Source organism: Triturus cristatus, chromosome 12, assembly GCF_964204655.1.
Source record: "Triturus cristatus chromosome 12, aTriCri1.1, whole genome shotgun sequence".
Taxonomy (NCBI): domain Eukaryota; kingdom Metazoa; phylum Chordata; class Amphibia; order Caudata; family Salamandridae; genus Triturus; species Triturus cristatus.
In genome coordinates this window covers 226,187,431-226,209,112 of record NC_140595.1, presented here as the reverse complement: position 1 = coordinate 226,209,112, position 21,682 = coordinate 226,187,431, and the positions used below count along the sequence as shown (strand labels likewise).

The 21,682-nt window shown below is 46.4% G+C and overlaps 1 protein-coding gene across 1 annotated transcript in view; it reads right to left on the bottom strand.

Annotated features, from left to right (window-relative positions):
- Positions 1–1,624: 1,624 nt before the first annotated feature.
- Positions 1,625–21,682, bottom strand: part of LOC146775759 (SNF-related serine/threonine-protein kinase-like) — a 252,112-nt gene continuing 232,054 nt past the window's right edge. The window contains exon 6 of the mRNA XM_085638992.1: positions 1,625–6,974. Within this exon, the coding sequence (XP_085495118.1) occupies positions 5,756–6,974 (1,219 nt within the window). The 3' untranslated portion in view covers positions 1,625–5,755. The remainder of the gene's footprint in view (positions 6,975–21,682) is intronic.

The window sequence follows — 21,682 nt, the reverse complement described above, 5'->3', positions numbered from 1 at the left end:
AAACGAATGCTCAACGTCACGCCCAATCCTTGCTTGAGTGCCTCAGGGATCAATCCTAGGACCATTCCTCTTTAACATATTCACAAACGACATCCCCACGGACCTAAAGAAGACTGATCTGGCTCTTTACGCCGATGATGCAGCAGTCATCTCCCAATCCTTCAGCGAAAAGGAAGTGGCTAAGAACCTTGAGGCATCACTCAGCAGACTCTCCGAATGGTACAGCGACTGGCAGATCACCCTGAACACAAGCAAAACCACAGCAACATTATTCACCGGGAAGCTGAACAGAAAACACCCAGCGATCCTCCTCAATGGGGATGAGATCAAATGGGAAAACAGCAGCTCCTACCTGGGGGTGACTCCGGACTCTAAACTCACATGGAGAAACCACATAGAGAGGACCTGCCAGAAAGCAGCAACAAAACTGTCTGCATTATACCCACTCCTGAAGACCAAGTCGATGCCCTTGCAGAGCAAGGTGCGAGTAATCACCGCTAGAATTCGACCAACCATGATGTACGCTTCACCAGTTTGGAGCGGCTGCCGCCCGCAGCATCGGAAGGACCTGCAGACACTACAGAGCAGGGCCTTACGGATTGCAGCAGGTGCTCCAATCTTCACAGAGACCTAGGCGTTGAGATGTTGGACGACCATCTCCGCAAACTCAACAGGACATTCTACAAAGGACTGGATCAAAAAGATAACCCACTGATCAGGAAACTTGCAGACATTTCTACAAACCCATTTGACCGCTACCCGAGGCCCACCAAAGCGCTAACCTTGTGAAACTGAAACAGCAACACAGCATCCAAAAACTCATCACTGCCTGAGGGCAAATCGCCCCGGCAGGTACCCAAAACTCATCACTGTCAGAAGGCAAACGCCGCGGCAGCCATCAAAAGCTCATCACCGCCAGAAGACATTTGGCAGATGAATACAAGACTCTGCGATAAAACTTGCTGACACTCCCGCAAACCAAATTGACCGCAACCCGCGGCCTATCACAGCGCTGACCTTGTGCTCCATCCTCAACTGTGACAAGGCGTCACACATCAATAAGACAACCTAAACAGCGACTAACAACTCAAAATGAATGTGGAGTAATGAGGCTATCGCCTCGGTATCCAAAAACTCACCACTGTCAGATGGAATCTGACAGGCGAAAACAAGACACACGGAGGAGGAACAAGGAAGAAAGGGGAGGTAGCCGAGAACCCAAGAACACAGAGAAGGAGAATCAGGAGAGTAGCCGGTGGCCGAAAAGAAGAAAGCGTGCAGCCAGAAAGCAAAGTGGGGAAAGAGACTGCCGTGGACGACGGACCGGAGGTCTGGTGTGAGGATTGGTGGACGGCCCCAGGAGATGCCTGTTTGCCGCCGCAACTCAGGAGAGTTGCGGCTTCTGCAGGAAGTGGACCAAACGGGGTCGGGGAGGACACTGGGAATACCACAGCGTGGAGGGAGGGGATTGAAACCTAAGCTATGGATAGTGCTCTGAAGAGGGAAAAGAGAGAAACGGGCGGGTTAAGTCTAAATCAGGGAGATCCAAGAGAAGTAGGATTGGCTTTGATAGAATTGGTGTGGTCGTTTTTTTGTTTTGTTTGGTTGTTGTTTTGTTGTGCATGGGGTTCGCAAGAGGGACAGATACCTATGACATACATGCCAACATTTCAGAAGAGCAAAGTGGGAGATTTTTTTTTTAAATCGGGAGAATGGGGCCTTGAATCGGGTTACTGTCATGTATGGGCTTTGGAAGTGTGCTGCTGCAGGATCGGACATTTGAAATGCAAATGCACATTTTTTTTCTTGCCTTTCAGAAGCATGGAGCGCAATGGCAGGCAGAGAGAGGGCGATGCAAGTGTTCTGCACTCGCCTGGCAGGTTGGTGGCAGTGCATATACCAACACCCCCCCCCCCGTGTGGCAGCCCAGGCACACACACACACAGCCGCCCGAGTACTTCACAGGTCTTTAAAAGACCATTTGCTTGTTAATGAGGCATTGTTGGTTTGTCACACCTTCTAGTGCCCCTGCATCGCCACTCTGACTATTGCTGGAAGAATTAGCAAGCCCTGTCAGCTGAAATCCCAGAGGAATCGGGTTTTAGCTTGCAGGTATCGGGAGGCGGGAGTCTAGCCTTGAAATCTGTAGTCTCCTGCCTGAATCGGGAGGGTTGGCATGTCTGCCTATGATATAAATTCCTGAGATGGCTGGGAAACACCTCAAAGGATGAACGGCAATAAACAGCCTATGCTTAGGTCTGAATAACCGGCCTTTAAAGGAAGGGCCCATTTTGACCGCTTTTGTTACCCTTTTTCCCTCAGTAGCTACTGGTTACTGTTAATGAGAGGGAGGCACCCTTGCATTTATGTTCATTTAGACTTTCTGTTCCTTCACTCCCGCCCTCACTGAAAGAACAAAAGGAGTCCTATGTACATTTCCCACCGGGTGTGGTGACGGTTATTACAAACAGAAGAGAACGTAGGTCCATACAGCTTACTGCCACTCTTTCTCTTTCTTGGGTATCCTGGGGAGCCATCCAATGGTTGATGACTATCCCAAGAAAAGAAAGCAGAGAACAATCCATCTCAAAAACCCGGATGATTTCATGCATACTGCACCTTAACTTGTTATGACTTACAAGCACCTAATTAAAAGCCACAATTGAGAACCGTATATGGCCTTCTAGCTTCTGTTTCCGTCTTCCCTCCGACAATCGCATTCACTTGGCGACACATCTCTTACTCTCATTCTTTCAAGAGTTCCTGTAAAAAGCGGTTTCTACCAAGCTCCTCCTGCAAACGCCTCTCTCCAGCTATCCTGCAGAGTGCTTTTCTTCCCGAGGCTTGCATGCGGTGAATTCTATTACTCAAGTTCTTCTGCAGCTAAATCTACCCTTATGCTCTTCTTCAGCTATTCCTTTATTCTGAGATCTCTGGCACAACCCCATTTCTCTTAAGCTAGCTCCTCCTGCACACAGCACTTTCTTCAGGCACTGATGGAGTTTGCACAGAAATAGACGTGGCATTCTCATCCTGGAGAGCCATTCCCAACTGGGACAGCTAATCCCATAATGGAGAGCTATTTCCATTGTGTACAGCTGTTTCCATCTCGGAGCTATGTGTTCATCTCAGCAGACGCTTATTACTTTGGAGTGCTTCCTATCTTCGATAGTCATTTCCAACTTAAAGCACTGGTCCAATATTGGGTATCTTCTTACTATACTGAAGAGCGCAGTGAAAATATTTCGACCAGGTCCGTTTCCAAGCTGTCTCAGGAAAACAGATTAGCTGCCCAGGAAAATTACAATGGGACGTTGCGTCACTCATTTGGGTGTGAGTGGTGTAACTCCCTGTGCATCTTAGAACAATCTTGCTCTTGACAGGTCTCAATTGCCAATTTCACTTTAATATAATCTAGCAGTGGGACATTTTGTATTAGGAGACCATGACTGTTATCATATTGTCTCATAAAGCATCAAGGACAGGAATAGGGAACTAAGCGTTGCATTCTGCAGAGAGAGATTTAAACAAATAAAAGCATCTCTAGCTCCTTCCAGTGTGTCTGCCACAGATATTTGAGGAAAGGGTTTCATAATCCACTGCCAACAACTACGGGCCACTCAACCCCGGTATTTTTCTCAATACTCCAAGGTGGAACCAACAGACGTTTCTCAGGTGACTTCAGTGTTCTCGCAAGACAATAAAGTGAAGAGCATTGCTTCAAATACTCCGCACTGTGCCAATTAGGGATGTGTGAGTTAGTAGAAGAGTTTTAAATTGGATTAGTGCAGCTACCAGTAGCCAGTGCATAAAGATGCAGCGAGATATGGGACTTCTTAGGCCTATTAAGAAAACATCTTGCTTCAGAACTCTGTAGTTCTTGCAATTGGTTTAGGTTTGATTTCGAGGATAAAGCAAATAATCCTAGTCCATCTTTGCTCTAATCAAAGCCCTAGCTATATTCGCTCTACTTCACTGAGAAAGTAAATGAGGGGATTGTTTTGAATCACGATGTGATGATTGCAGGATTGGATAACCTGATTTACCTCGCCTTCTATGGTTAGCCTTTTATCAAAGATAACTCCTCAGGTCTCAACTTTGTCTTTGACTTGAATTTCAATCCTATTAACTCGAAGAGAATGATGTCAAGAGCTCTTGTGGGCCAGCCAGAGCGGGTTTAGCCTGCGTTTATGTATAACGTGAGAGGGGACAAACAGGAACTCCGCAGTGGCCCACATTGAGTCGAGATGCTCTTGGCTGTGACATGTTCTACCTGTCAAAAGTTACTTTATCCAACTTAATGAAGTCAAACTAGTCTCCTCAATAACTTGGAGTACTCAAGACAGTGACTGTACTTTTAGAAGTGCTCCCTTTGACGTGGTAGGAATCCAGATTGTTCGCCTCTGAAGACGTAGTCTGACTCAAACAGCCGCGGCGGGATGTTAGCTTCTCTTCCCAAGACCTTCGGCAGCCAACAAATGTTATAAATTGAAATGTAGTTTTTCTGGCTTCAGTACATCGACAGTAGACTTTTGCATTAAAGGTGAAACCCATGATTCAATCTTTGGTCACAATCTCTTAAATCTCACTCCTTTAAACTCGTGTGCCGTGAGTTCTCCTTGTGTGGAGGAGAGCTTTGTTATCCATTATATTCGTTAACAAAAACGATTGCTCAACAATACATCTTGCTAACCAAATGCCCTCTGGGCGAGGCTATTTTAAGCTTCTTCCCCTTCTGTCAGAGGTTAATCGAGTGCTTCACATGACAGATATTGTTGCTAGTTTTTAAGATTTATCACGGTCCTATGAAGAGTCCACTGTAACAGATTCGGAAGGGAAACACACAACTTATTAAATAAGTTACAGAAACATGAGTTGTAAAAGCACTGACTTTAGCAAATTTAAGACATGAGCAAAGGAAAGTTTAGCAGAACACTCCATCAGCAACAAAATATACATGCCCACAATACTGTGGGAATTATGCCTTTCAGGCCTGTTGCTTTAGCCCGATACATTACTTTTACAGTGCTGTTAGTCCCTCGTGGCACCAGAGACAATCTAGTAGACAGAGATCTGCCCTTTCCCCCATAAATGTAAATATTTCCTAAAAAGGCCTTGCAAAATGGGCAGCACAAGAACATTATTGCATGTGGTTTCAAAGTCAGGGTTCTGCACAAATAGTTCTATATTTCAAATAAAACAATTATCTAATGCTAAAGACAGGCCATGTTCCTCACACCCTAAGATTGGTTTGAAACCATCATGTCAGTTTTAGTGATGAAACACCCATAGCAATTAATAACCACTACAATGATGTCCATTTCTCTAACCTAGAGCAGTGCTGAGGTAATTAAACTGTAAAACACAAGGTGGTTAAATTGACTGAACTGCTACTAGTTTCTGGAAGGTGAAATTCGAACTTACAACTGGTGGGTTACTGAAATATATGTCCTGCTCAGACGTACATAGCATGTGTTCTGCTGTGTTAACCAACCCTTTAGCTGCTAACCGTTTTGCACTCATACCCTGTTTCCCTTGCGAAAGGCTTCACAACTTCATCATTTTTAAACCTTTGGTTCCTACATTTACATTCACCGTGTGGGACACAGTTTGTAGTCAGGCTGGCTCTACATAATCCCACATGAATTACACAAAAGCTTGGTGAGCAGGAGCAGGCGTGGCAAATGGGTGTTTGGAGTGCCTTAGTTTGTGCAGTAAGATTATTGTTGTTGAAGGGACATGCAACAAAACGTGGTCATATGACATGGCAGCAGTTGAACTGACCCAGTGAGAGAAGGCTCTCTTTGGAGCTTGGCTTAATACGGAAGGCAAGAGCCTTCTCGCACAGAGGGAACTGCAGGATCCTGTCCTTCAGTTTGGAGCTCTTATTTTTGGCCGGATCCAGCTTAATGACCGGGTCTGCTGTGCTTTCAATCCCCAGAGTGGCATTGTCAAAGCTCTCGGAGATCTTGTCAGCAGAGTACTTGGGCTGGCTGTAACTCCCTCTCTCTGAAGCTCCTTTGGCCAACCTTGAGTTTTCCTCCAGCACTGAGGAGACCCCAGTGGCATTTGGCTTAATGTTTTCTGCACCCTGGGTGGGAGGGCAGTCATTGGTGTCAATAACTAGTGGATCAGTGCTGAGATGGTGGAGGAGGTGCAGGTTATTTGGATGCTGCCCAATAATGGCCCCTTCGAACTTGGTGGTATTGTTATTGTTTTCTGCTTCTAAAATGTCCTTTTTGTCTACGTTGTTCCATGGCCGTTGATCATTCTCAGTCCGAGCACCGCAGTGTTTTTCCTTCATACAGCAAAGCTCCTTTTGGCCAATGAGTTCCACATTCACCCCTATTGAAAGGTCCTTTGATATGTGGGTGGCGACCGTGCTCTTTTTTGTAATGTTCTGTTTTTCCTCTTTAGAAGCATCACAGTCATGCTCTTGACTAGCCAAGTCTCCACTCTTCAGAGTGATGCTCGTTTCCTTAGGACGGTCAAGCAGTCCTTGTTCCTCATTGGTGTGTGAAGAACTCTGCCACGCCTGACCTTGAGGGTCATGCTGATGGAGGCTGGCCGCAAGCAGTAAAGATCTTTGACAGCTTAAATGTGGCTCCTCCCTTGGGAGAAGTCCCTTTTCATCCAAGTCATTTGCACATTCGTCTTCTTCATCCTCCTCTTCTTCATATATCTGCTGTAATGCTGGGAGGCTTCTAGCAAGGGGTGCATCCAACAGGGAGGGCTGTAGAAGCATCCTAACTGTTTGTTTACGGTCCATAATATAGGGCGAGACTTCCTCTTCCCCTACGAGGGGCAGTGAGATGAACTTCCTTCTGCATGATGCATTCCCACAAGGATCCTCTGCAAAAGTTTCAGATGAGCTGCGGTGGGTGGAAAAAGCAGAAAATCCGTCGGCCATGTCTGCAAAAGCTGGGTGAATTTCACTGTTGCACACTGAGCCAATAGGTTGTGACAGTGGCCGTCTGAAAAACAGTGGAACAGAAAGTATTTGTTAGCATTCAAAGGAAAATAGCTGCAATAGTGTAATTTATGATCTTTATACACAATGTTTATTTGTGAACACAAATATGTTCTACTCCTTTCAATGGTTTTAAATAATGGGCCCTATTTTAGTCCTAACTAATTTGGTATGTCTCTTTTTTGTCCCTTGGGGTGGTGTCGCAACAACTTTGTGAAGATTTGTCAAATGGCACCCAAGTTATTAGCACAACAAAAATATCGATTTTCAATGGTAACTAGATCCGGCCTGGAACTACACAATGGCGAATGGCAGAAATTAACACACATATACTGGGGCCTTTTTAAACTTTCATCAGTGTTTTCCAGAGACACAGTGGCACTCTCGGGGACTTAGAGTGCAATCACAACTGCTGTGAGGATCTAGAGACTGAAGTCCTTCAAATACATGATTTATTCCATGTCACAGAGAAACTAGTTTAACAATGGGTGGCCGACCTGTTTCGGCACAATGCCTTCCACTAGACAAACACTGTGTACATGCATTTTCTATAGACCTCTTTAGGCAGTGCTACCACAAAAACTGCTGAACAGAACTACACCAAATTTAGCAGGAAGCTAAATCTTGGTTCACAGATTCTGCTTTTGTGATTTAGTATAAATCAGTTCTGTAGTGTTTGAAAAATGAAGGTTTAAAAATATTTGTATATCTGGACGCTTGGGCCCGTGAAAGTCTAGTGAGAGCACCAATTTAAAAATAGAGTGTTCTGATTTGCTCAGGGAGCTTTGTTTACCCATGGACCATCTTGCTCTTCTGGGAGTCTGATTCTAGCGGAGTAATAGCTCAGATTGGCTGACAGCAACATGAGAAAAATGTTGCCCCAGCCATTATATGACTCGGGACTTAGCTCCCTGTCTTGAAGTTTGAAAAGGGACCAACCCCTGGGGCCAAAATCAAAAAAGAAAAATTAACCGGCATATTTTGCTGCAATCCTGTGGGGTTGCATCAATAAATAAATTAATAAAAAAATATAAATATATTCCAAAAGAAAACATAAGCCATCAAAGCAACACCATGAAGCAAGCCCACCATCAGATCCTCATTTCAGCATGTGTTTATTCATAGCAAAGATTCCATCATTATGATGCATTTTGACCTCTGCAGGTCTTAATCATATGCCAAATACCGGGTAGCAAGTTACTCTGCTTTTAAGATGTAAATTACATCAACAGTAAAGAAAGACTTTGAATCAGTTAACATTAGCTAATTTAATAATTACACTTTGTACAACGTGCTTTAGACTGTGTTCTACATATACTAGTAATGTTACTTTCACATTTTGTTCAAAATGTTAATAGTCACACAAAAATATGGGCTTTCACAGCAAATCTTTGACATGTTTTTCAACCCTGGACTACAATGTCCATCCTGCACTGCCAAAGTGTTATTTATCCTATTGTACTGTTCCAAAATCTTTACAGCCTTATTTATTATCACAACGAAGAGGCCCCCCTGGACAGTATTTATTTCACAATGCATGAAAGCGGCTAGGGTTTGCAATGTGGTATTTCACCCTATACATACCGATTAGTAATAGTGTGAAATCATGGCAAACCTTTTCCCGGTAATACTGTCAAATACAGATTGACATGTGAATCGCCTGGAACATTACTCGCAAGATACTTAAATCCTTTGCCTTACATGAAATTGCCTTCTCTGAGGCAACCTTAGGGTTTTATTTGTCGTGATAATTGGAAAGGATGTAAAGATTGAGGTGAAAAGATTAAATCACTTTTGAAAGGAATTTTGGGTTGGTTCTAAGGACAATCTGGTAGTGGGAAGAAAGGCTCTTCCAAGGTTAATGCCTGGAGCTCACCGACACGCCTACGTGAGATGAAAAAAGCAACCTTCCAAGATAGGAATTGGAGAGGACAGTTATGCAAGGGTTCAAAAGGTGGATCCATACGTCTGGTAAGTACAATATGGAGATTCCATGAGGGTGCAGTTGGAACTCTAGGTGGAATTACTCTTTTAAGGTCTTCCATAAAAGTCTTAATAACTGGCACCTTGAACAAATATAAGTCTTGCCTGTTTTGTAGATAGGCAGCAACTGCAGCTAAATGTAGACATAATGAAGTGTAAGTCAGGCAAGAGGTATCCAAATGAAGAAGGCAGCAAACAGTTTTTTGCACAGTTGCATCAAATGGATTAATTTATTTACTGCAACAGTAGAAGACAAATCTTTTCCACTTTGCTGCATAGCATGCTTTAGTTGTAGGTCTGCGATCTTCTTTAAGAATGGCCATACATTCAGGTGGGACATTAAAGTAACCAAATTATATCACCTAAAGAGCCACATTGCAAGGTTGAGTTCCTTTGGAGTTGGGTGCATGATTTCTCAAAGGTTCTGAGTGAGAATGTCCGTATAGAGGGGAAGCTTCTCGTGGGGAACTACTGAGAGTTTGAGTAGTGTACTGAACCATGGCTGGTGAACCCAAGTAGGAGCTAATAGAAAGAGGGCATCTGCCTGAGTTTCCGAACCACAAACGGAAGAAGAGGGAGAGGTGGAAAAGCATAAGCAAATATACTTGACAAGTCCATCCATAGAGCATTGTCTTTGGATAGTGGGTGTGGGAACCTGGAGGCGAAGATTTGGCATTTTGAGTTGCCTGCAGTTGTGAACAGATCTATGTGTGGAAACCACCACTTGTGAAAGTATGGAAGGAGGACTTTGGGTGGAGTTCCCACTTGTGGACTTGGTGCCGCATCCTGCTGGGGAGGTCGGCAAAATCGTTGTCCATCTCTAGTAGGTGTTCCGCTAGCAAGTGGATGTTGTGACATATTGCCCAACACCACATCATCTGAGATAGGCATGATAACTGTAGAGAGTGGCCGCCCGCCTGTTTTTGTAAATAGTAAATGGTTGTCATACTGTCTGTCCGGACCAAGACAACCTTACCTGTTAGGTGAATTAGAAATGCTTTCAATGCTAGGTGAACAGCTTGAAGCATGAGGTAGTTGATGTGGAGCCCCTGGTGTATGGTATCTCAGAGACACTGAAATGTGAGATCCTGTAGGTGAGCACCCATCCTATAAGGGATGCACCTGCTGTGAGAATGATCTGGGGTACAGGTTTGAGAAATGGCCACCTCTTTGATAGGTTTTGTGAGTTCCACCACTGCAGAGAGTGGGAAGTGCAGCTGCCTACCAACACTGGATCTTGTAGCTGACCCTGTAATTGAAACCATTGGAGCACCATACATTTTTTGCAGCTGCTGCATATGCAGTCGACCATGTGTTACTATTGCAATACAAGATACCATCATGCCGTAAGAGTTGGATAAATGTCTTGACTGTTGTGTTGATTGGGGTGAAACTCTTGTAGCAGTGTTTGAATATTTTGAATCTTCACTACATTTGGGTTTGTAAAACCCATCTTGGTAGTGAGCATAGCCCCTAAATACGGTTGAATCTGTAAAGGTTGAAGGTATGATTTCTGTATGTTGACAGTAAACCCCAGTTGATGGAGAAAATGGAGAGTAGTCTGAATGTTTTGTTGACACACGAGGAGTGTACTGGCTTTGAAGAGCCAGTCACCCAGATATGGGAAGACATGGATGTTCTGCCTCCAATAGGTGTTGAATGGTCGGGAGGAATGAGTAGAGAGTCACTGTTTTGATGTGGAGAGTGCAGATGAGTGTTGAGGCACCCCTACCGTGACCCTTGGAATTGTTCCTCTATATGTGCCTCTGTAGTACTCCCTTGAGTGTTTGGTTTGTTGCTGCCTATACGAGAAGGTAGAAGGATCGAGTGGTGTAGTTTTAATCACCCAGTTTGTATGAGGGATGCCAAAAGGAGCCACGCGAAGCAGGGGTTTGGAACGCCTCCATTGATTTAGCTCTTTATCAGATGGCACATATAATTGTGTTTGTTGCACCTTTGGCTTGAAGCCAGATATATGCATAGCCAAGCATGCCTATGCAACAACACACTTGTATTGATGCCCCTGGCTGCTGTGTCCACTGAATCTAGAGAACACCGGATTTAAATGTTGGAATTAATTTGCCCTTATTTGCAATATCATGTCCCCCTTTTTTATACTACTCAGGGAGGTATTGCAGGAGCTTCTCCATCTCATCCCAACAGGCCCTTTCGTATAGAGATGGAAAGACCTACCAGAGAGGTGCCACCCCGCATAGCTGAATACTAACTGTGACCTGCAGTAGGGGAACGGGGGGGGGGGGGGGGGGGAGGTAGAGAGTTATTGTGGGGAATGTTCATGGAAGAGATAAACAGTACACTGATGGTATAAATATTAATGGATGCAAAAATGTGAAACCAATATGATACAGAACAAGAGAAATGTTATTCATGAAAATGAATGTATATACTGAAAAGTTAAAAAAAAAAAGGCTGTTTAAAAAACAAATGGATGGAAAAGGCCTCTTCCTCCACAGCAGAGGCCTCATGAAGATCTTCCTGTTCCTGCTCTACATCTTGTTTTCCCAATATGTCAGGTGTGTCTTCAATATCTCTACGCTGCATCTCTCCATGTTCGTTCCATTGGCAGCACATTCTCGGTCGAAGTCGGTGATATAAAGAGTAGGCCCAAACAGGAGAGTCCCTAAGGCCGTGATTGAAGCACGCCGAATCGACAGGCAAAGGTTTTCTGGTTTTCAGTACACAACAATGGAAAATGTGACTGAAACCATACCAATGAGGGTCAAAACAAACAGCGAACCGAAGTGAGCCTGAGACGGTCTCGAACCAAAGCGCTATACAACATGTCTGAATCTAAATGCAGAAAGAAAACAATCTAACAATGGAGTTGACACCCATTTAAATTAAAGTCCCAACAAACTATATATGGAGCAAGCCAAGAAGGTAGTTTATTCGCTAAAAAATAAAGCAGGCCAGAGTCATCAACGACTGGGGCATAAATTGAGCATAGGGTAAAGGAGCAGGTACCAGCTTTACACTCCATTATTACCCATCTGCCAAACTTGTCTGTTGCCTTTTGCCCAGGTAAGACTACCTAATATGGCACCCCCTTAGACCTGATATCCTGAGTTGTTTGGCAAGCTACCTACCACCCTAAATAGTTCAAACTAGCACTATCGCGCTGGGCAATATAGGTCTCCTGCAGGCAGTAAACATCTGCTCTTAAAAATGTAAGATCTTCTTGGACCCGCCTTCTTTTGAAATGTATAGTTCAGCCAGCAGATATTGATAGTCTCAATACAGAGCTAAGCCATCCCCACAGAGCTTGCCCAAACCAACAGCTTTGCCAACCAAGGAATAACGGGTCCCGGGCAAGGGCCCCACACCTTAAGGCTTAATTTCGAATAATCTTGCCCTTCACAGGCTGAAGAAACATTCCTCCGGCCACGTTTATGTTCACGCTGCCACTTTTCCTTTTGTAAAACAAAATAAACAATCAAACTAAGATAACCTTGCTGCAGTGTACATACCAACTCAACCAGAACCTTTTCCCCCACCCAGCCAACCAGTCCCCACAGAAACCCCTCCCCCATCATGAAACCACCCCTACCCCCACCACTGAAAGCATCCAGACCACGCGGGTCTCTGTGAGAGAAGGTAGAGAGAAAACAAGACTAGAAGCCCTTCTGCCATCCATCCGTCACTTCGAAGAGCCCACCTCCTTCTGTACAGGCTCATCCGTACGCCCTCCACACCATAAGAAAGAGTTACCCCCCTGTACTAAACGATTTCATAGGGTTACCCCGAATTAAGCTACACATTGTTTCTATCTGCCAGTGCTTGACAAAGATAGTCTCTAGCTTGTATTTTAGAGGTGAAAAATGTTATAGTCCCTCTGACAATTGTTTTCAATCTGGCAGGTGCTGGCAAAAAGGCTTGAAAGCCAGCATCTTACGTCTAGCCTCGGAGTGGGCTTTCTCAAAAATGGCTTGGCGGAGCAGGAAATTACCAACAATACTAAAATAGCCCTAGGTTGCCTTTGATCTCTACTGGCTTGAGTAGGCTTGGTCGGGCTAACGGAAACCGGTGGACCCTTTGGATTTCTGTCTCCCAGTTCCATCCTGAAAGTTCAGGGAAGGCATTCCTGAGAAGATCAGCGCAAAAGATCAAATGTCGTCCCCTTCCAAGCATTCCTCAATCCTATGAAATTGGAGATTATTCCTTCTCTGCCGATTCTCCAAGTCCTCTAGCTTCCACAGGACATCTGTCAATTGGGCATCAAGTGACTTAACCTGCTCTTTCACGGTTACCAAATCGGTCTCCACAGCAGTAGTCCTTTCTTCTATCCAGCTTTTTTATGGCCTGCCTAGCCTTTTTGCCATCCGCCTGGGTCTCCGCATGGTGCTCCTTAATTGACTCCAAAATTAAGCCAAGATCGGGTTTTAGGGCAGCTATCCCCACAGACTGTGATGCAGACAGAGCCGTCTCGCCCGGAGCTGGAGCTACATCTGGGATCCCTAGTATTTTTGTATGAAAATAGTCCAATTTCAGCCCGCCACCGACGGTATGTTTCTCTCTGCTCTTTCGGGAGTCTGTGTTGCTCCTGGAGCTCTTCTGATGCTTTCAGCATTTAAGGGCTGTCTCAGGTGCTTCTAGTGTGCTAAAACTAGATGGTGAAGAGCTGCACCCATCCTCAGTGAGGCAAGAATTGGAGTCTTCTGAGCCATCTTGGAGCAGAAAAACATTGTCAGCCCCATCTGAGGTAAGTTCTGCAGCCACCAACCAAGTATGCCCTATGTTGTGGTCAGAGTTGCCCAAAGCTCCTTCGGGGTAGCAGAACTCGGGGCATACATAGCACTGCACTCCTTGTCCGGGGTCTCCTGAGTGGACTCTGTGAGGTTACCAACCTCACTCTGTTCGCATATCACCCTTTTTGGGGGCCGCCCTGATGACCTTGAGGAGGAAGTCCCATTATCTACCACATCAAGCCCCCCTGTCCGGCAGGCCTTCGGAGATAGGCCTGCCGGACAGATCATCACCTTCCCGTACGGCACCTAGGCCTGTCTTATCAATTTCCAGCTTCTTAGCGATCTCCTGGCGGGCAAGGCATCCCCTGTGTCCTTGGTTGTGAAAACGTCAGTGATTGCTGGCTGAGGTTGAATTTCTTTACTGGAGCCAGAAATCCCTTCCACAGGAGCCAGGAGTCCCCCAGGTTTTTTAGCCAAAGCCTGAAACTGATCTGGCATAGTCATCCTTTCAACCTGCCCCAAAACTCCCTGGCCGATTTTTTACTGAATGATAGTCAACCAGCTTACCTGCACTCCCCCGGCATGATCTAAGGGAGACTCCTGTCTTGAACCCGGCACAGCAGCCCGAGCAGAAGAGGGCCACACATCTCCCTTCTCTTTGAGAAGCTTGGAAGCCTTGGGGCCATGATGCGCAGCACAAGCAGCCAGGCAGGGTCTGATCTGGAGAAAGAGGCTGTCCTGTAGACTCCACTAGCGGGCCAGCCCACCTAATCCAAGCGCCGCACAACAACCAGGTAAGACGGGTCAGAAGTATCGCCAGCGCGCCCACAGACTCCCTTGAGGCATCAGCAGAGCAGGAAGCAGCCGTTTTGTCCACCATACTGCACCGGTTGTCACCACAGACGCCAGGCCGATCAGGGCTGAAACAAAACGCCGCGCAATGCCTCCAATGCAGTAAGCGGGGAGAGGGAGCAAGTAGCGGGAGCTCGACCGTGGGGACACTATGCAGTTGCCATCTTGCTTTCCTATCGACTGGGGATGTAGTATCCTTTTAAAGCATGAGGAGTCTGTGGAACGATAGACTGAATATTTTAATGAAGCACTTAGACACTTTAGTTCCGACTGTTTGACAATTTTTTGCACATATTCCTGCTGGTAAAATGTATTTTATATTCTAACTTTAACTATGGTTTGTATGCATTTATGGTTACTGTAAACGAAATAAGCTTTTACAGACAGACCGGTATCACTCATGACATGGTCAGTGACATCACTGATGACATCATCCAGTGAGTGTGTAAGTGTTTCTGAGAGTTGAAGATATCTACTAAGATATAAACTAAGCTACTGAATAAGTTAAATTACTACTCTTTTGGTACTAATGAGTGATACGGTTTCTAATATATGTCATCTGGGTGGCACTGTGACTGTATCAATGTGGAAGTGGGTGCCTGAGTGGCTGTGTAGTGGAGGAAGTGGGTGTGCGAGTAGCTGAATGGGTAAGTGGGTGGCTGTGAATGGCTGTATGGGCGGTGTTGGGTGAGTGTGAGTGAGTGGCTGTATCGGGGACTGTGGTGGCTGTGTGAGATGCTCTATGGGTGTATTTGTGTGTTTGTGAGTGGTTGTCTGGGTGACTGAGTGGCTGTGTGAATGGCTCTATGGGTGAGTGACGATGTGTAAGAGAATGTATGCGTAATCGAGTGGATGTTTGACTGAGTGTATGGGTAAGTTAGTGGGTGTGTTATTGGCTGTTTTGCACAGTAGGCATTTGTGTGAGTGGCTGTATAGATGAGTGAGTGAGCGCATGAGTGATTGTATTGATGTGTAAATGGGTATGTAAGTGGTTGTGCGGATGAGTGAATGGATGTGTGAATGGATGTGTGAATGGATGTGTGAGCAGCTGTGTGAGTGAGAAGCTCTGTTAGTAGCTGTATGGGGGAGTGAGTGATTGTGTGAGTGACTGTATAAATAAAATTCCTAATACCGAATCTCAGTAGTATGTGGGAATGTTTTGCAACCGAAATGCAGGAACAAAACATTTGCATTTTACCGCCTACTGAATGCTTGTAAAACAATTTTAAAGAGCAGACTGTGGCTCCACAGTAAGTAAAATTAGGGTGCTCGGGAGAGTGCTTGTGAGTAGATAAAGAAGAGTAAAGGGTTTGAGTCCCAATATACATATTATTTACAAACAATTAGGTAGATCCCTGGCTGTGATTGATTTGCATCTTTTTGTTTCACAATGATGAAAAAAAGATACAAATGGATCACAACAAGCGGGTGTAATATGTGAGATTACTGCAAGAGTTTGATTTGGATGGTTATGCCTTTTGCCCTTGACATTTGAATTTTGAAACATCGTTTTATCATCTATGTGTGTATTTGTGTGCGATATGCCAAGATATTTTTATGTGATGTGTGGTATTTGATATATTGTACTAAGTATATATGCTCTGTCAGACTCTTCCTTTGGATTTGTTTTTTGCAGGTTTATATAGCACAAACTCAACACAAAATCATTTGAGCAGTTGACATGTTAGACTAGAAATATTCTTGCTTACGCATTATCCTATGTAAGTTAGCATTCGTGGCACCATTTTCTTTTCAGGCGCCATTTTGAATCATGATCGAAACTAATCCTTTGCTATTTCTGAGAAAAGGCTTCTGCTAGGTTTCATTTCCTCAAGGTTGGGTTTTGCTTCACTAATGAATAGACTGTTCTTATTAGCGCATACCTTTCTCACTAGCTAGAGGCCTTCTCCCACTTGTCTGGTGGCGGGCCCGACTGGAGCAATCTTGGACTTTGCTATTTTGCATGAGATATGAGCCCTGAGATTGTTTTTCTCTCTTTTCCATTGCCTTGCAGCACCTGCCTGGAAAATTCCGTTATGGGTCTGTTCTAGCCCAGTTACGAAATGTACTAAATGTATCTTTATGCTTGCTGATTTCAGTCCCCCTGCAGCATCCTAGAGACTGGGCAGACTGGGCTCCGCTCTGAGTGTATTGTGAATGAATATGCTACTTACCAGTATGCATCTGTTCTTGGCATGTAGGGCTGCTGACATTCATATCTGTGCATAGATCGCCGCCTAGTGTTGGGTCCGGATGTTTGCACGTTGTTGTCCTGGAAGAGTCTTCGAAGTATCCTTGGATAGGTGACTCCTCCCCTGGACTACAGTGCGCATGGGCATCCTCTCCATCCTCAGATTGTTTTTCGCCATTGTGGCAGTGATGGAGTAGATACAGAAAGTGATGACCATGCTTGCAGTAATTCTGAGAGCTGCAGCTGCGACAGGCGCCGGGGAGGAGGGAGGGCGATATGAATGTCAGCAGCCCTACATGCCAAGAACAGATGCATACTGGTAAGTAGCATATTCAGTTCGAGGCATGTGGGCTGCTGAATTCATATCTGTGCATAGAATACATAGCAGTGCCCTCTATTGGCGGCGGCTACCCGTGCCAGCTGCAGCGGTCTGAAAAAGTGTTTTGAGAACAGCCTGTCCTACAGCTGCCTGCTGTTTTGATTGCACATCTACGCAATAGTGTTTTGTAAATGTGTGTGTAGTGGACCATGTGGCTGCTCTGCATATATCATGCAGGGGAATATTTCCTAGGAAGGCCATGGAAGCCCCCAACTTACGTGTTGAGTGGGCTCGTGGTGGAATAGTTAATGTGCGTTTTGCTTTTTGATAACAGATTTGAATACACTTAACTATCCATCTGGCTATCCCTGCTTTGGAGATGGCGTTACCTTTGTGGTGTGGGGCAAAGGCAACGAACAGTTGTTTTGTCTTCCTGAAGGGTTTAGTCCTATCGATGTAGTACATGAGGGCCCTCCGTACATCTAGTGTATGTAGTGCCCTTTCTGCAACAGTTTGTGGGTTTTGGAAGAAAACTGGCAGTTCAATAGTTTGATTCATGTGGAACTGCGATATTACTTTGGGCATGAATTTGGGGTTGGTACGTAGTACGACCCTGTTGGTGTGAACCTGTATAAATGGCTCTTGAACGGTTAGTGCCTGGAGTTCACTAACTCTTCTTAGGGAAGTGATCGCTACAAGGAAGGCCACTTTCCAGGTAAGGAATTGAATCTCGCATGAGTGTAGAGGTTCAAAGGGTGGACCCATCAGGCGTGTGAGGACCAAGTTGAGGTTCCACATTGGAGCCGGTGGGTGGCTTGGTGGAATGACTCGTTTGAGTCCTTCCAAGAATGCTTTGATGGCAGGCACTCTGAATAGAGAGAGGTGCTGCCTGGTTTGCAGATAGGCTGAGATTGCGGTCAAATGGACACGTATAGAGGTGTACGCCAGATTGCATTGATATAGGTGTAAGAGATAACAGATGATGTTTTGGATGGATGCGTCCAGCGGGTTGATGTCATTATTACCGCAATAAATGACGAACCTTTTCCATTTGGCTGCATAGCAAGCTCTGGTAGTGGGTCTCCTGGCCTCCTTGATGATGTCCATACAGTCAGGTGGCAGGTTGAGATAGCCAAACTCTAGGACTTCAGGAGCCAGATCGCCAGATTCAGCTGTTGCGGATCTGGGTGCTGAACCTCTCCATGGTTCTGCGTCAAATGCGCGGGTTTGAGCCGCAGCCTTTGATGCGGCACCACGGAAAGTTCGAGGAAGGTGGTGTACCACGGCTGGCGTGCCCACGTGGGAGCAACTAGGACGAGTGTCAGGGAGTGTTGTCGGAGTTTGCGGGCCACTAGCGGTATCAATGGCGCTGGGGGAAAAGCGTACGCAAATCTGCCGGACCAGTTCATCCATATCGCATTGCCCTGCGACTGCGGATGTGGGAATCTGGCGGCGAAGCTTTGGCATTTTGCGTTTTCGCTTGTCGCGAATAGGTCTATCTCCGGATGACCCCACTGCTGGAAGTACGGTTGGAGTACTGATGGGTGTAACTCCCACTCGTGCATCTGGTGGCTGTGTCTGCTGAGCAGATCCGCCATCTGGTTGTCCTTGCCAGGGAGGTGTTCCGCCATGAGGAACATGTTCCTTTGAATGGCCCACTTCCACATGCTCTGAGCCAGATGAGACAACTGTGGAGAGTGTGTTCCTCCCTGTTTCTGTATGTAGTACATTGCGGTCATGTTGTCCGTCCGGATCAACACGACCTTGTTGCATAGATGTACTTTGAATGCCTTCATGGCTAGGAAGATTGCCATCAGTTCCAGAAGGTTGATGTGCAACTTCTTTTGTTGTGTTGTCCATAGTCCCTGCACTGTGTAGTGGAGTACATGAGCTCCCCATCCCTGGAGAGACGCGTCCGCTGTCAGTACTATCTGTGGGACAGGCTCTTGGAATGGTCGGCCCTTGCAAAGGTTTTGTGGATTCCACCAATGCAGAGAGTTGTATGCCCGACCGCTCACCAACACTAGGTCCTTTAACTGTCCTTGAGCCTGATTCCACTGACGTGCTAGGCACTCCTGAAGTGGGCGCATATGTAATCTCGCGTGCGGGACTATGAAGATGCAGGAGGCCATCATGCCTATCAACTGCATAAACACTCGCGCTGGAAGTGAGTGATTGGGTTTGAACTTGGAGATCAGCAGTTGTATGCTGTTGATCCTCACTAAGTTTGGCTGAGCTGTGGCCGCCAGAGTGTCTATAGTCGCACCTAGGTACTGTTGTACGTGTGCGGGCTGGAGATGGGACTTTGGATAATTTAGTGAGAATCCCAAACTGTGAAGAAGGTGAATGGTGCGGGACATGTGGCTTGCACATTGCTGGGCTGACTTCGCTTGAACGAGCCAGTCGTCTAGGTAGGGGTAGACGTGTATATGCTGCCTCCGTAGATGTGCTGCCACCGTAGCTAGGCACTTCGTGAAAACCCTGGGCGCTGTTGTCACGCCGAAGGGAAGGACTTTGAACTGATAGTGCTGCCCCTGAACAGTGAACCTGAGGTATTTTTTGTGTGAGGGGTGGATGGGTATGTGAAAGTACGCATCTTTGAGGTCCAGTGTGGCTAGGAAGTCTCCCTGCTTGAGAAGCGGAAGGACTTGCTGTAGAGTGAGCATGTGAAAGTGCTCTGAAAGAATGTATTGGTTTAGGGGTCTCAGGTCTAATATAGGTCTGAGCGACCCGTCCTTTTTTGGAATTAAGAAGTAGAGGGAGTACACTCCCGCACCCTGCTCGTGGATGGGTACGACCTCTATAGCGCCTTTTAGAAGCATACTTTGCACTTCTTGCTGTAAGAGCGTTAAGTGCTCTGAGGACATAGGACGGCTTCTTGGTGGTATTGTGGGTGGAGTGGAGGTTAACTCCAGACAGTAACCGTATTTTATAATATCTTTGACCCACCTGTCCGTGGTGATGGAATTCCACGTGGACAGGAACCTTTGTAGCCTTCCCCCGACAGGTGTTATGTGGTCGGGAGGAAGGGAGAGGGCGTCACTGCTTGTTCTTGGGGGAGGACCTGGTGTTGCCGTAGCCGCGTCCTCTGCCCTTTGTGCTGGATCACGATATCCACCTCGGGTGTTTTTATCATAGGTGGTCTGTGTATTGCCTTTGTTATATGTTTGTTGTGACCCCTGTCCTCTACCTGCTCCCTTGTTTCCGGGGCGACGAAAGGAGCCGCTCCGAAAGGACTGAGTTTGTAGGGCGCCCATGGACTTCGCAGTGTCCGTGTCCTTTTTTATCTTTTCGAGGGTGGTGTCAACCTCTGGCCCGAATAAGTAGTCGGGGTTGACGGGCTGGTTCAGTATATTGTTTTGTACCTCAGGCTTGAATCCTGAGATCCGTAGCCAGGCATGTCGTCGCAGCATGACGCTTGTGTTTATGGCTCTTGCAGCCGTGTCTGCAGCATCTAGTGCGCATTTGATGGAAGCGTTCGTTAGTAGCTGTCCTTCCCTGATGAGCATTTCTGCGCCTTCCTTGAACTGGTCAGGGAGATGTTGGAATATTTGCTCCAGTGTATCGTAGTGCGCTCTATCATAGCGAGCAAGGAGCGCTTGAGTGTTGGCTATGCGCCATATGTTGGCAGCTTGGGCGGCAACTCGCTTGCCAGAGGTCTCTAACACCTTGGACTCTTTGTCCGGGGGAGGAGCGTCACCTGTCGTTTGCGAGTGTGCCCTCTTGCGTGCATTCGCTACGACGATGGAGTCTAGTGGTAATTGTCCTCTGATGTAAGTAGGATCCCCAGGTGCTGATCTGTATTTTTTATCAATCCTGGGGTTTATCACTCGTGCCCTGGTGGGTTCCTTGAAAATGTCCTTGGCTGGTTTGAGGACCCCCTTCAACATTGGCAGAGTCTTTACATGTCTTTCTGAGGATGCAAAGGTGTCCATTAGAAAGTCATCTTCGATGGTATCAGAGTGAAGCTGTACCCCATGGTTATTTGCAGCACGTTCGATAAGAGCGTTGAACGCCGCAGTGTCCTCCGTAGGAGATGTTTTCGCCCCATAGAGTTGTTGGTCCTGTGCATCGAGAGGTGCATTGGGGTCTGCAGGGTCACCCCAAGTTTGATCAGGGTCCTGCTGGTCATCAGGGTCCGTGTCTACATGGTAGGGGACTTGGTCACCCATGTAGTCCTCTAATGCATCCGTATCGGAGCGTGTGGGGGAGAACCGGTGTAGATCCTGGTAGGATGAATGGAAGGGTTCATAAAGGAGTGGTTCCGATTCAGCAGGCAACTTCCTTTTTAGTGGGATCCTGAAAGGGTCCAATGGCGGCTCCGAAGTTATCCTTCGGTGGTGGAGAATCATCCTGCCAGTGTCGGCGTCGATGATACGTGCCGAAGACGTCTCAGCAGGTGTGACCGTAGATTGGGTGACCTGTGTCCTGAGTTGGAACATTTTTGGGATTGTCGACGGAGGCAAGCCGAAGGTAATATTGGCCGGCACCGAAGAGGCTGCTGGAGCTCCGATCGAACCGGAACCCGACGTGTCCTGGAGGACAGCTGTGGTTTTGCTGCCTTGCGTCGCACCAGGTCGTACTTGGGGCGCCTTCGAGGCTTTGGCACCGGCTAGGCTTGTAGAGGCGGCCGTGGCTTTTTTCGGCGCCGGCGGTTCATC